The sequence below is a fragment of the Pelophylax lessonae genome (genome assembly GCF_965119305.1).
Source record: "Pelophylax lessonae genome assembly, chromosome: 6".
NCBI classification, from domain to species: domain Eukaryota; kingdom Metazoa; phylum Chordata; class Amphibia; order Anura; family Ranidae; genus Pelophylax; species Pelophylax lessonae.
In genome coordinates this window covers 72,699,641-72,711,783 of record NC_138773.1, presented here as the reverse complement: position 1 = coordinate 72,711,783, position 12,143 = coordinate 72,699,641, and the positions used below count along the sequence as shown (strand labels likewise).

The 12,143-nt window shown below is 48.8% G+C and overlaps 2 protein-coding genes across 2 annotated transcripts in view; one reads left to right on the top strand and one right to left on the bottom strand.

The window, feature by feature from the left end:
- Positions 1-9,497, bottom strand: part of UBFD1 (ubiquitin family domain containing 1) — a 52,366-nt gene extending 42,869 nt beyond the window's left edge. The window contains exon 1 of the mRNA XM_082260138.1: positions 9,375-9,497. Within this exon, the coding sequence (XP_082116264.1) occupies positions 9,375-9,390 (16 nt within the window). The 5' untranslated portion in view covers positions 9,391-9,497. The remainder of the gene's footprint in view (positions 1-9,374) is intronic.
- Positions 9,498-9,726: 229 nt separating this feature from the next.
- EARS2 (glutamyl-tRNA synthetase 2, mitochondrial) overlaps positions 9,727-12,143 on the top strand; it is a 29,511-nt gene continuing 27,094 nt past the window's right edge. The window contains exon 1 of the mRNA XM_082260977.1: positions 9,727-9,858. Coding sequence (XP_082117103.1) covers positions 9,753-9,858 — 106 coding nt within the window. The 5' untranslated portion in view covers positions 9,727-9,752. The remainder of the gene's footprint in view (positions 9,859-12,143) is intronic.

Here is a 12,143-nt window from a genome sequence, read left to right as displayed (position 1 = left end):
TTCATCCCAACATACAGCTCATGCTGGGAACACAATCAGGCTTCATTAGAAGACAAAGAATATGACCTCCCATAACGTTATCTCTATAGGTATTTTAATGCCAGACATGCCTTGAATTTGGTAATCAAGACAAAGGAATCTCTATTTATCCCCTGATCAGGATACCAGAGGTGGGGGACTCAAGTCACTGACTTTACTTAAGTCACCAGTTTGAGGACTTTAGACTTGCTTGGCTAAAATGAATAAAAGACTCGACTTGACTTGAGACATGTGACTTGAAATGACTACTTTTTTAAGTTATTAAATATTTGCATTTTCTCAAGATGTGTTAAAGCAAAATGAATGTGCCTGTTATGTTTCTGACACCACAGTCACTTAAAACACCTCAGTGTGTTCTGATTTTTAGGACACTGGCTGTTTAACAGTGGAAATACTTAAAGCGGAGTTCCGGCCTCCACTTTGGGCCATCCACTTGCTGTCATTAACCTGAAAAATAAATGGATAATCCCGATTTTTCTTTTGTTTACTTACCTTGTCTTTGACGAAAGTATACTTACCTTCCTTCTACTTCCTCCCTCTGCGGCCGCAGTCGTCACTTCCTGCTTGCGATGACTCCTGGGAGCTAAACGTCATCGCTCCCAGGAAGTCAATGCACCTGCATCAGCCCCGCTCATCAGTTCCGATGCATTCCCTGCTAAACAGCTTCTGGGCATGCCCAGAAGCTGTGCAGGGATGACATGCCTGCCCCGGAAGTGACGAGCGGGGCCGGCGCAGGGCATTTTGGGACGAAGAAGACATGGAAGAGGACACAGAAGAGGACGCCCTGGCTTCAACCGCCCACACCTGAGATGGCAGCGCTGGACAAGAAATTTTCAAGGTAAGTATTTCTTGTAAAAATGTAAGTGCAAACCGGGACAGTTCAGAGGCTATCCATTCTGGAATGCACTAGCCCTGACTGTCCCGGGGGTATTTTTTTCTAAAAAACTTTACCGAGGCTGGAACTCCGCTTTAACATGTTTTTAGTGACTGTGGTGTTGAAACATGACCGGATGAAGGATTTTGAGCTCTTTGGACATTCAAAGTGTTTCTTTAACCACTTTGCCACTGCTCACTAGAGCTCTACTGCGGCAAAGTGGTTCGTTATCGTCTGGCGACGTAGACCTACGTCGCCAGACACTCCCCTTTCTCTGCGGCACGCGCGCACCGCCGGAGGCTTGCTCCCGCTGTATTCAGTCACAGCGGGAGTCGGGCCAGGGGAGGAGCAGCTGCGATCGCCGCTGCTCTTCCCCAATCGTCGGAGAATCGAGTCTGGAGATCCGCCCGCTTGTGTAAACAAAGCGGGCGGATCTCCTAAGTGACAGGCAGGGTCAGATTGCAGGGTTCAGCATAGCTGAACCTGTGATCTGTCCTTGTGTCACTCAGTCACCTCCCCCCCACACGTCAGTAAGCATCAGGCATTCATTAACCCCTCCCTCTCCAATAAAATTAACCCCTTCCCTGCCAGTGTCATTTTTACAGTAACAGTGCATATGTATAGCACTGATTACTGTAGTAATGTCACTGGTACCCCCAAAAGTGTCAAAAATGTCAGTCAAGGGTCCGATCTGTCCACCGCAATGTCGCAGTCCCGCAAAAAAAAAAAAAAAATCGCAGATCGCCGCCATTACTTGTTAAAAAAAAACACACCAAAAATGACAAAAATCTTTCCCTTTGTTAGTAAACGCGATAACTTTTGCGCAAACCAATCAAAATACGCTTTTTGCGATTTTTTTTTACCAAACATAGGTAGCATAAAACAAATTGGCCGAAAATGTTAAAAAATTTTGATTTTTACATTTTTTTTTGGGGGGAATTTCATATAAAAAAATGTGAAAAATATTGTTATTTTTGCAAAATTGACGCTCTTTTTTTGTTTATAGCGCATGATCAAAAAAAAAAAAAAAATCGCACAGGTGATCAAATACCACCAAAAGAAAGCTCTGTTTGTGGGAAAAAAAGGACGTCAAATTCATTTAGGTACAGGGTCGCACCACCGCGCAATTATCCGTTAAAGTCACGCAGTAAAAAAAAAATCGCAAAAAACCCCCTGGTCTTTTAGCAGCCAAATCCTCCGGGGCTTAAGTGGTTAATGTTGAAAATAAAACAAAACCTTTCCTGACCACCGACTTAACTAATTGAAAGGTGAAAATTGGGGTAGATCAGTATTTTGACTTGATTTGTGACTTGACTTGCTTGCTTTTCGCCACGGGACTTGCTTAAGACTTGAAGGTTAAGACTTGAGACTTGCACATGTGTGACTTACTCCCATGTCTGCAGGATACTTAACCTAGCCATACATGGATCAAAATGCAGCTGGTTTAGCAGGAACAGGCCAAATATTGATCCATGTATGAGCAGGTTGGTTGTACTGTAATCAATATATCAACTGACTTCAGTAAACCAGTCTGTATAATTTTTTTTCACTTGATCACTGCTGGCTGCTAAAGCCACCAGCAATTATCACTGTATTCTGCCGGTGGGGAAGGCTCCCTGTGCTCCTTAACGGCAAGCTATGAAAATTGCATAATGTATGGCCAGCCTTAGACTGCAGGAGATTTCTGAAAATTATACACAGAAATCTAAAGTACATTAACCACGTGTCAACCGCTCACTGTGCTGCTACTGCAGCACAGCGGCTCCCCTGGGTCCAGCGACGTAGACCTACATCGCTGGACACCTAGCTGTCTCGGCAGTGCCACCGGAGGCTCGCTCCCACTGTTTTTAGACACAACGGGAGTCGGGCCAGAGGAGGAGAGGCGGCGATTACCATCTCTCTTCCCCGATTGTCAGGGAAAGAGTGAGAAGATCCGCCCGCTTGTGTAAACAAAGCAGGCGGATCTTCTCTGTGACAGACAGGGACAGATCACAGGATTCAGCATAGCTGAACCTGCGATCTCGGTCTGTGTCACACAACCCCCTCCCCCCACACACGTCAGTAAGCATGAGGCATACATTTAACCCCTTGATCACCAACAGTGTTAACCCCTTCCCTGCCAGTGTCATTATTACAGTAACAGTGCATATTTAAAGCACCGATTACTGTAATTATGTCACTGGTACCCCCGAAAGTGTCAAAAATGTCAGTTAGGGGGTTTGATCTGTCCGCCTCAATGTCGCAGTCCCGCAAAAAATCGCAGATCGATGCCATTACTAGTAAAAAAAAAAAAAATAAATAAAAATGACAAATCTTTCCCGCAGTTAGTAAACGCAATAACTTTTGCGCAAACCAATCAAAATACACTTATTGCGATATTTTTTACCAAAAATATGTAGCAGAAAACAAATTGGCCTTAAATGTTAAAAAATTTTGATTTTTTAATTTTTATGGGAATGTTATATATCAGAATGTGAAAAATATTGTTTTTTGTTTCAAAATTGTCGCTCTTTTTTTTCAAAATTTAAAAAAAAAAAAAAAAAAAAAAAAAAAAAAAAATCGCACATGTGATCAAATACCACCAAAGGAAAGCTCTATTTGTGGGAAAAAAAGGATGTAAATTTAATTTGGGTACAGCGTTGCACGACCACGCAATTGTCCGTTAAAGTAACGCAGTGCCGAATCGCAAAATATGGCCTGGTCAGGAAGGGGGTAAAATCTTCCGGTCTTAAAGTGGATAAAAATACGCTCATTGAGAATTTTTTTGTCAAAGACATGTAGCTAAATACATTTTGGCCTAAATATATGACAAAAAATTTAATATATTGGATATTTTTTAACAGTCAAAGTAGAAAATTTGAATTTTTCACAAAATTTTCGCTCTTTTTTATTAATATTGCAAAAAATAAAAAAGTGCAGAGGTGATCAAATACCACCAAAAGAAAGCTTTGTTTGTGGGAAAAAAAGGACGTTTTTGTACAAGGATAAAATGAATCCTCCATTAACCACTTGCCGACCGCCGCACGACTATCTACGTCGGCGGTCAGCCCCTCACAGGCAAACTAACGTAGGGCTACGTCGCTTGCTTGTGAGGGTCTAGGGAGCGAGCGCGCGCCCCCGGAGGCGCGCTCCCGCGTGGTCACGGACCCCCCCGCGCGTGTGACCAGCGGACCCGATGTCCGCCGGTCACTCGGCGATCGGCGGGGGAGAGGGAGAATGTCAGGCAGCTTGTGTAAACAAGCTGCCTGTCATTCTCCTCGCTGCAAAGACACTGATCACATGGATCTACTATGTAGATCCGTTGATCAGTGTCCTTACAGCTGAAGCCACAGCCAATCACAGTAGAAAGCACGCCCCTAGGGACACACACAGCCCCTCCCTCCCAAATAAAGTTAACCCCTTCACTACCAGTGTATTTTTACAGTAACAGTGCATATGTATAGCACGGATTACTGTAGAAATGTCACTGGTAACCCCAAAAGTGTCAAAAATGTCAGTCAAGGGTCCGATCTGTCCGCCGCAATGTCGCAGTACCGCAAAAAAAAAAATCGCAGATCGCCGCCATTACGCGTTAAAAACACAACAAAAATGACAAAAATCTTTCCCTTTGTTAGTAAACGCGATAACTTTTGCGCAAACCAATCAAAATACGCTTTTTGCGATTTTTTTTACCAAACATAGGTAGCATAAAACAAATTGGCCGAAAATGTTAAAAAATTTTGATTTTTACATTTTTTTTTGGGGGAATTTCATATAAAAAAATGTGAAAAATATTGTTATTTTTGCAAAATTGACGCTCTTTTTTTGTTTATAGCGCGTGATCAAAAAATCGCACAGGTGATCAAATACCACCAAAAGAAAGCTCTGTTTGTGGGAAAAAAGGACGCCAAATTAGTTTAGGTACAGCGTCGCACGACCGCGCAATTGTCCGTTAAAGTCACGCAGTGCCGAATCGCAAAATACCCCCTGGTCGGAATGGGGGTAAAATCTTCCGGGGCTTAAGTGGTTAAGGGATTTGTGAGCAGCTCCCTGTCCCTTCCTGCTCTCCTCACCTCCCTATTGATCCCTGAAGAACCTGACTTCACTTCTTTGTGAATGGCGAGGCTGGAACAAGAAGGCAGCCATTAAAGTCTGAAAAGTGTCAGCTCCTGTCATATACAATACCTGCTTCTTTCAGGTCTCTAGGTAATAAAGCAACAACCAGGACAACAGCTCAGAATCCGGGTTCATTGTTAGATCTGTATATCTATATTCTAAAAGGTTCTCTTTGGTTGATATGGTACTGTGCAGGAAAACCCAGTCTGACCGCAGACACTGCACACTGTCTTGTGGCCAAAATGGGCACAGGTTCCCTTTAATTACTTCTTAAAGCGGAGTTCCGGGCAAAAATTTTTTTGTTAGATAAAAATACCCCCGGGACAGTCAGGGCTAGTGCATTTAAGCAACGATAGCCTCTGAACTGTCCCCTGTTTAACTTACCTGTAAGAAGAAATACTTACCTTGAAAATGTCCTGTCCAGCGCTGCCATCTCAGGTATGGGCAGCTGAAGCCGGAGCGTCCCTCTTCCGTGATGTCTGTGTCCTAGAATGCCCTGCTCGTCACTTCCGGTGCAGGAGCGTCATCCAGCAGCGGGTTCTGCACATGCCCAGAAGCTGTTCTAATCCATCGACAGAGAATGACGCGGCTGCACCGGAAGTGACGAGGGACACCGCTGCAGGCGCATTGACTCCTTGGATTGATGACGCTCCTCTCCCAGGAGTCAATGCAAGGAGGAAGTGACGTCGTGGGCTGCGGCCGCAGAGGGAGGAAGTGGAAGGAAGGTAAGTCAATTTTCAGAAAAAATCAGGCAAGTGAAAAAAAAAAAAAATTATAACTATCCAATTCTTCATCCAAACTATGGCCCTCCAGCTGTTCAGGAACTACAATTCCCATCATGCCTAGTTATGTCTGTGAATGTCCAAGATTTGCAATGCCTCATGGGAATTGTAGTTCCTGAACAGCTGGAGGGCCGTAGTTTGGACAAATCTAACGGAAGGTGCAAAGTGAAAAAATAGGGTGGAACTCTGCTTTAAAGGCTAAATATAGGCAAAATATTTTGTTAGTCTTGGACACATCTGGGGAACAGTAAAAATGTCTGACACCGTTGGGGAGATTTACCCTCACTTCCTGTCCCTGTGACACACCAGTAGAAAAACGAGAACAGTTTTGTCAACATTAGAGGAAGGCACAGATAACAATAAAAAATATTGTCAGAAAATCGAACCCCTCCCTACTAAACTAAAAATGAGATTTGTCTATGTTCCCTTTGAAAGAATTTCCCCATTTTTCTGAACCTCGCCACGACAAATTCCCCTCCCCCCTCCCCCTTTCCATGTTCTCTGCTGAGTTAACGCAACAACAAAAAAAAAACACCCAGCTTCATACACTCGGGGAGATTGTATGAACTGCCATTACAGCCAAGAGGAGACAAGTCACACAAGTGCCACAAAGTTGTTAAAAAACTGGCAGAAGTGCCAACCATACCGGGCATTCTACAAGGATGTTAGAAACAACAACACAGACAAGCAGGGAGATCTATAAATACCTTAAACACAGAGAAATCTATGACCCACCAATAGACTGCACCAAAATGAAAATGAAAGTGAATGCAGTCAGGGTGATGACTCAATGCGCAGTCATATCAGGCACATGGCACACACTAACTCTACAGAGAACAATGGAAGACTGGCATCAGAAGAGATCAGATCATGCACATTGCACACAATGGTCATTTATGTAGCTGGGGACACAGAGAGAGGAGAGGACATAGAGGAAGCACATGACACAGAGTCACCCAATTAGGAGGGAACACAGGCAGCATGTAGGAGTCGGACCCAGAGGAAGCAGAATAAAAGAGGAGTCGCCCATGTAGGAGGGCACACAGAAAGCAGATGGCACAGAGGGAACACCCATGTAAGGCACAGAGGAAGGAGATGGCACAGAGGGGCATCTGTGAAGGAGGAGATGCAGTGGGCACACAGGGGGCACGTTATAGAGGGGTCACCTGTATAGCACACAGAGGAAGCAGATGGCACAGAGGGGTCACTCATATAGGAGGGCACACAGTGAGCAGATGGCACAGAGGGGTCACTCATGTAGGGGGGCACACAACGGAAGCAGATGGCACAGAGGGGTCAGTCATGTAGGGGAGACACAGTGGGGTCCCCCATGTAGGAGGACACACAAAGGGGTCACCCATGTAGGGAGGCACACAGAGAAAGCAGATGGCACAGAGGGGTCTCCCATTAAGGGAGGCACACAGAGGGGTCACCTATGTAAGGGAGCACACAGAGAAAGCAGATGGCACAGAGGGGTCCCTCATGTAGGGGAGCACACAACGGAAGCAGATGGCACAGAGGGGTCAGTCATGTAGGGGGGGGCACAGTGGGGTCCCCCATGTAGGACACACAGATGGGTCCTCCATGTAGGGAGGCACACAGAGGGGTTTACCCATGTAGGGGAGCACACAGAGAAAGCAGATGGCACAGAGGGTCCTCCATCAAGGGAGACACACAGAGGGGTTTACCCATGTAAGGGGGTACACAGAGGAAGCAGATGGCACAGAGGGGTCCCCCATGTAGGGGGTACACAGAGAAAGCAGATGGCACAGAGGGGTCCCCCATGTAGGGGGGTACACAGAGAAAGCAGATGGCACAGAGGGGTCCCCCATGTAGCGGGGCACACAGAGAAGGCAGATGGCACAGAGGGGTTCCCCATGTAGGGGGGCACACAGAGGAAGCAGATGGCACAGAGGGGTCCCCCATGTAGGGGGGCACACAGAGAAGGCAGATGGCACAGAGGGGTCCCCCATGTAGGGGGGTACACAGAGCAAGCAGATGGCACAGAGGGGTCCCAATGTAGGGGGGTACACAGAGGAAGCAGAAGACACAGAGGGGTCCCCCATGTAGAGGGGTACACAGAGAAAGCAGATGGCACAGAGGGGTCCCCCATGTAGGGGGTACACAGAGAAAGCAGAAGGCACAGAGGGGTCCCCACGTAAGGGGGTACACAGAGGAAGCAGATGGCACAGAGGGGTCCCCCATGTAGGGGGGTACACAGAGGAAGCAGATGGCACAGAGGGGTCCCCCATGTAGGGGGGGCACACAGAGGAAGCAGATGGCACAGAGGGGTCCCCCATGTAGGGGGGGTACACAGAGGAAGCAGAAGGCACAGAGGGGTCCCCCATGTAGGGGGGGCACACAGAGGAAGCAGATGGCACAGAGGGGTCCCCCATGTAGGGGGTACACAGAGAAAGCAGATGGCACAGAGGAGTCCCCCATGTAGGGAGGCACGGAGGAAGCAGATGGCACAGAGGGGTTCCCCGTGTAGGGGGGCACACAGAGAAAGCAGATGGCACAGAGGGGTTCCCCATGTAGGGGGGTACACAGAGAAAGCAGAAGGCACAGAGGGGTTCCCCGTGTAGGGGGGCACACAGAGAAAGCAGATGGCACAGAGGGGTCCCCCATGTAGGGGGGTACACAGAGGAACCAGATGGCACAGAGGGGTCCCCCATGTAGGGGGGTACACAGAGGAAGCAGAAGACACAGAGGGGTCCCCCATGTAGGGGGTACACAAAGAAAGCAGAAGGCACAGAGGGGTTCCCCGTGTAGGGGGGCACACAGAGAAAGCAGATGGCACAGAGGGGTCCCCCATGTAGGGGGGTACACAGAGGAAGCAGAAGACACAGAGGGGTCCCCCATGTAGGGGGTACACAGAGAAAGCAGATGGCACAGAGGGGTCCCCCATGTAGGGGGTACACAGAGGAAGCAGAAGGCACAGAGGGGTTCCCCATGTCGGGGGGTACACAGAGGAAGCAGAAGGCATAGAGGGGTCCCCCATATAGGGGGGGGCACACAGAGAAAGCAGATGGCACAGAGGGGTCCCCCATATAGGGGGGGGCACACAGAGAAAGCAGAAGGCACAGAGGGGTCCCCCATGTAGGGGGGTACACAGAGGAAGCAGAAGACACAGAGGGGTCCCCCATGTAGGGGGTACACAGAGAAAGCAGATGGCACAGAGGGGTCCCCCATGTAGGGGGTACACAGAGGAAGCAGAAGGCACAGAGGGGTTCCCCATGTCGGGGGGTACACAGAGGAAGCAGAAGGCATAGAGGGGTCCCCCATATAGGGGGGGGCACACAGAGAAAGCAGAAGGCACAGAGGGGTCCCCCATATAGGGGGGCACACATAGGGGTGAAGACCTGATAAGAGGTGTCAGAGAAGGGCCCTCACACAGGACACATGTCAGGCAGGGTGGTGAGGTTGGCACACACAGGGTGACAAGGCAGGCACTGTCAGCGGGTGAAGGACAGCTGTCACTAGTAAGCAGAGAGCCAATAACATTCCTTCCTATAGCAGCATGCGGCCGGTGACCCCAATGCGGGTCACACATGCGCTCTGCCCTCGGGGGACCCGGTACCCACCGTCCTGGGACGCCATGATGATTGTGTACAAGTCTCCAGCGCGAGGGCTGCCGGGAAACTCAGACGCAGCCTCTTTGGACCCAGTCGGCAACTGTAGCCTTGTCCAGGACCGGAAGAGTGCCTCTCGGAAATCTGAGCACCATAGAGACAAAAGAGGTCGGCCAGAGCGCCTACTGCCTGCAGAAGCAGAGGAGTGTAGCCAGGTACCTGTGCAAAGCGGACATTTTGTTGTGGACCGAGCATTGAGCGCTATGGGAAAGACTTCGATAAAATGTCTCCGGTAATTAAGACACATTCTGCGGAGAAGAATTAGAAGTGACAGCCTGGGAGTCAGGTGGTAGAGGGAGGTTCTGCTGGCCGAGGACGTTGTGTGAGGAGATGAGACTTCTCCGGGCTGTGTGCTCGGCTCTGCCCCGGGGGGTCAGAAGGTGCTCGGGGGGGACACACAGTACAGTTCGGGTCCGCTTTGCCCCAAGCCCTACAGGTAATGCCAGAGGCCTAAAGAGAACCTGTCACCAGTCATCTCTACCTGACCGGGACATGACTGACACACATGCTCAGCCCACCCACTACTCTCTCACAGGCTGCCCTCTTGTGGTTGTGTGGTGTGCTGCCATCTTGTGGTTGTGTGGTGTGCTGCCCTCTTGTCTGACTATCACTGGAAAGTCGTGTTCAAAATTACGAATTCACAATTTACACTTTTAAAGACAGCTGCCCCCCAAAAATAGGATAAAAATTATCTATTAAAAGATCAATATAAAGCTACTTTTGCATCAGTTATCACCTTCCCTCCAGATATGTCCTCTGCAGTACCTTTTTCCTGCCACTAGATGTCCTCAGTCTGATGACCTCTGAGCTGAGGTTGTTCTGGACCCACCCCTGCCTGTGATGGGACAGTGAATAGAGAAGCAGCACAGTGATGTGCTCACCCCCCTGTCACTTTGCTCTCTCCTCCTATTAGCACGCTTCTTGTCAGCACATGAACTGTGATTGGCTCCTTGTGCTCCCCCCCCCCTCCTTCTAGTATGAGCTCTGCTATATAGGGACTGTATTAGGCTGATATTCGGTCAGACAGATAGAAGTACTTCTACTCATGTATTTGTGATGACAGTTCCGCCTGGAATTTACAATGTATTCAAACTCAAGAAATGAACTTCTCATATTTGCTCTCTTTTGGTCTGGACAATATATCATTGAAAATGTTTTGTTATATCAGTTTAATAGGTGCAAAAAATACCTGTTGATCCTGCCAGAAATCGTGTGAGCTGAAAACTTCCTGTGCACTCTGCCTGTGCTGCTTTCTTATCAGTTTCATTGTTCCCAGGTATCCTTTAACCACTTCAATACCAGGCACTTTTACCCCCTTCCTGCCCAGATCAATTTTCAGCTTTCAGCACTGTTACACTTTGAACGACAATTGCGCGGTCATGCAATGCTGTACTCGTGAGAAATTTTTTATAATTTTTTTTTTTTTAGACAGATAGAGCTTTGTTTTGGTGACATTTATTCCCCGCTGGGGTTTTTATTCTTTACTAAACTAATAAAAAAACAGAAAATTTTAAAGGGAAAAAAAACAATTTTCTTACTTTGATGAGACCCCACTGATGGCCACTGATGAGACCCCACTGATGGCCACTGATGAGACCCCACTGATGGCCACTGACGAGACCCCACTGATGGCCACTGACGAGACCCCACTGATGGCCACTGACGAGACCCCACTGATGGCCACTGATGAGACCCCACTGATGAGACCCCACTGATGGCCACTGATGAGACCCCACTGATGGCTACTGACGAGACCCCACTGATGGCCACAGACAAGACCCCACTGATGGCCACTGACGAGATCCCACTGATGGCCTCTGACGAGACTCCACTGATGGCCACTGATGAGATTCCACTGATGGCCACTGATGAGATTCCACTGATGAGACTCCACTGATGGCCACTGATGAGACTCCACTGATGGCCACTGATGAGACCCCACTGATGAGACCCCACTGATGGCCACTGATGAGACCCCACTGATGAGACCCCACTGATGGCCACTGATGAGACCCCACTGATGGCCACTGATGAGACTCCACTGATGGACACTGATGAGACCCCACTGATGAGACCCCACTGATGAGACTTCACTGATGGCCACTGATGAGACTCCACTGATGGCCACTGATGAGACCCCACTGATGAGACCCCACTGATGGCCACTGATGAGACCCCACTGATGGCCATTGATGAGACCCCACTGATGAGACCCCACTGATGGCCACTGATGAGACCCCACTGATGAGACTCCACTGATGGCCACTGATGAGACCCCACTGATGGCCACTGATGAGACCCCACTGATGAGACCCCACTGATGGGACCCCACTGATGAGACCCCACTGATGGGACCCTACTGATGAGACCCCACTGATGGCCACTGATGAGACCCCACTGATGGCCACTGATGAGACCCCACTGATGGCCACTGATGAGACCCCACTGATGAGACTCCACTGATGGCCACTGATGAGACTCCACTGATGGCCACTGATGAGACTCCACTGATGGCCACTGATAAGACTCCACTGATGAGACGCCCCTGATGAGACCCCACTGATGGCCACTGATGAGACCCCACTGATGGCTACTGACGAGACCCCACTGATGGCCACAGACAAGACCCCACTGATGGCCACTGACGAGACCCCACTGATGGCCTCTGACGAGACCCCACTGATGGCCACTGATGAGACTCCACTGATGGCCACTGATGAG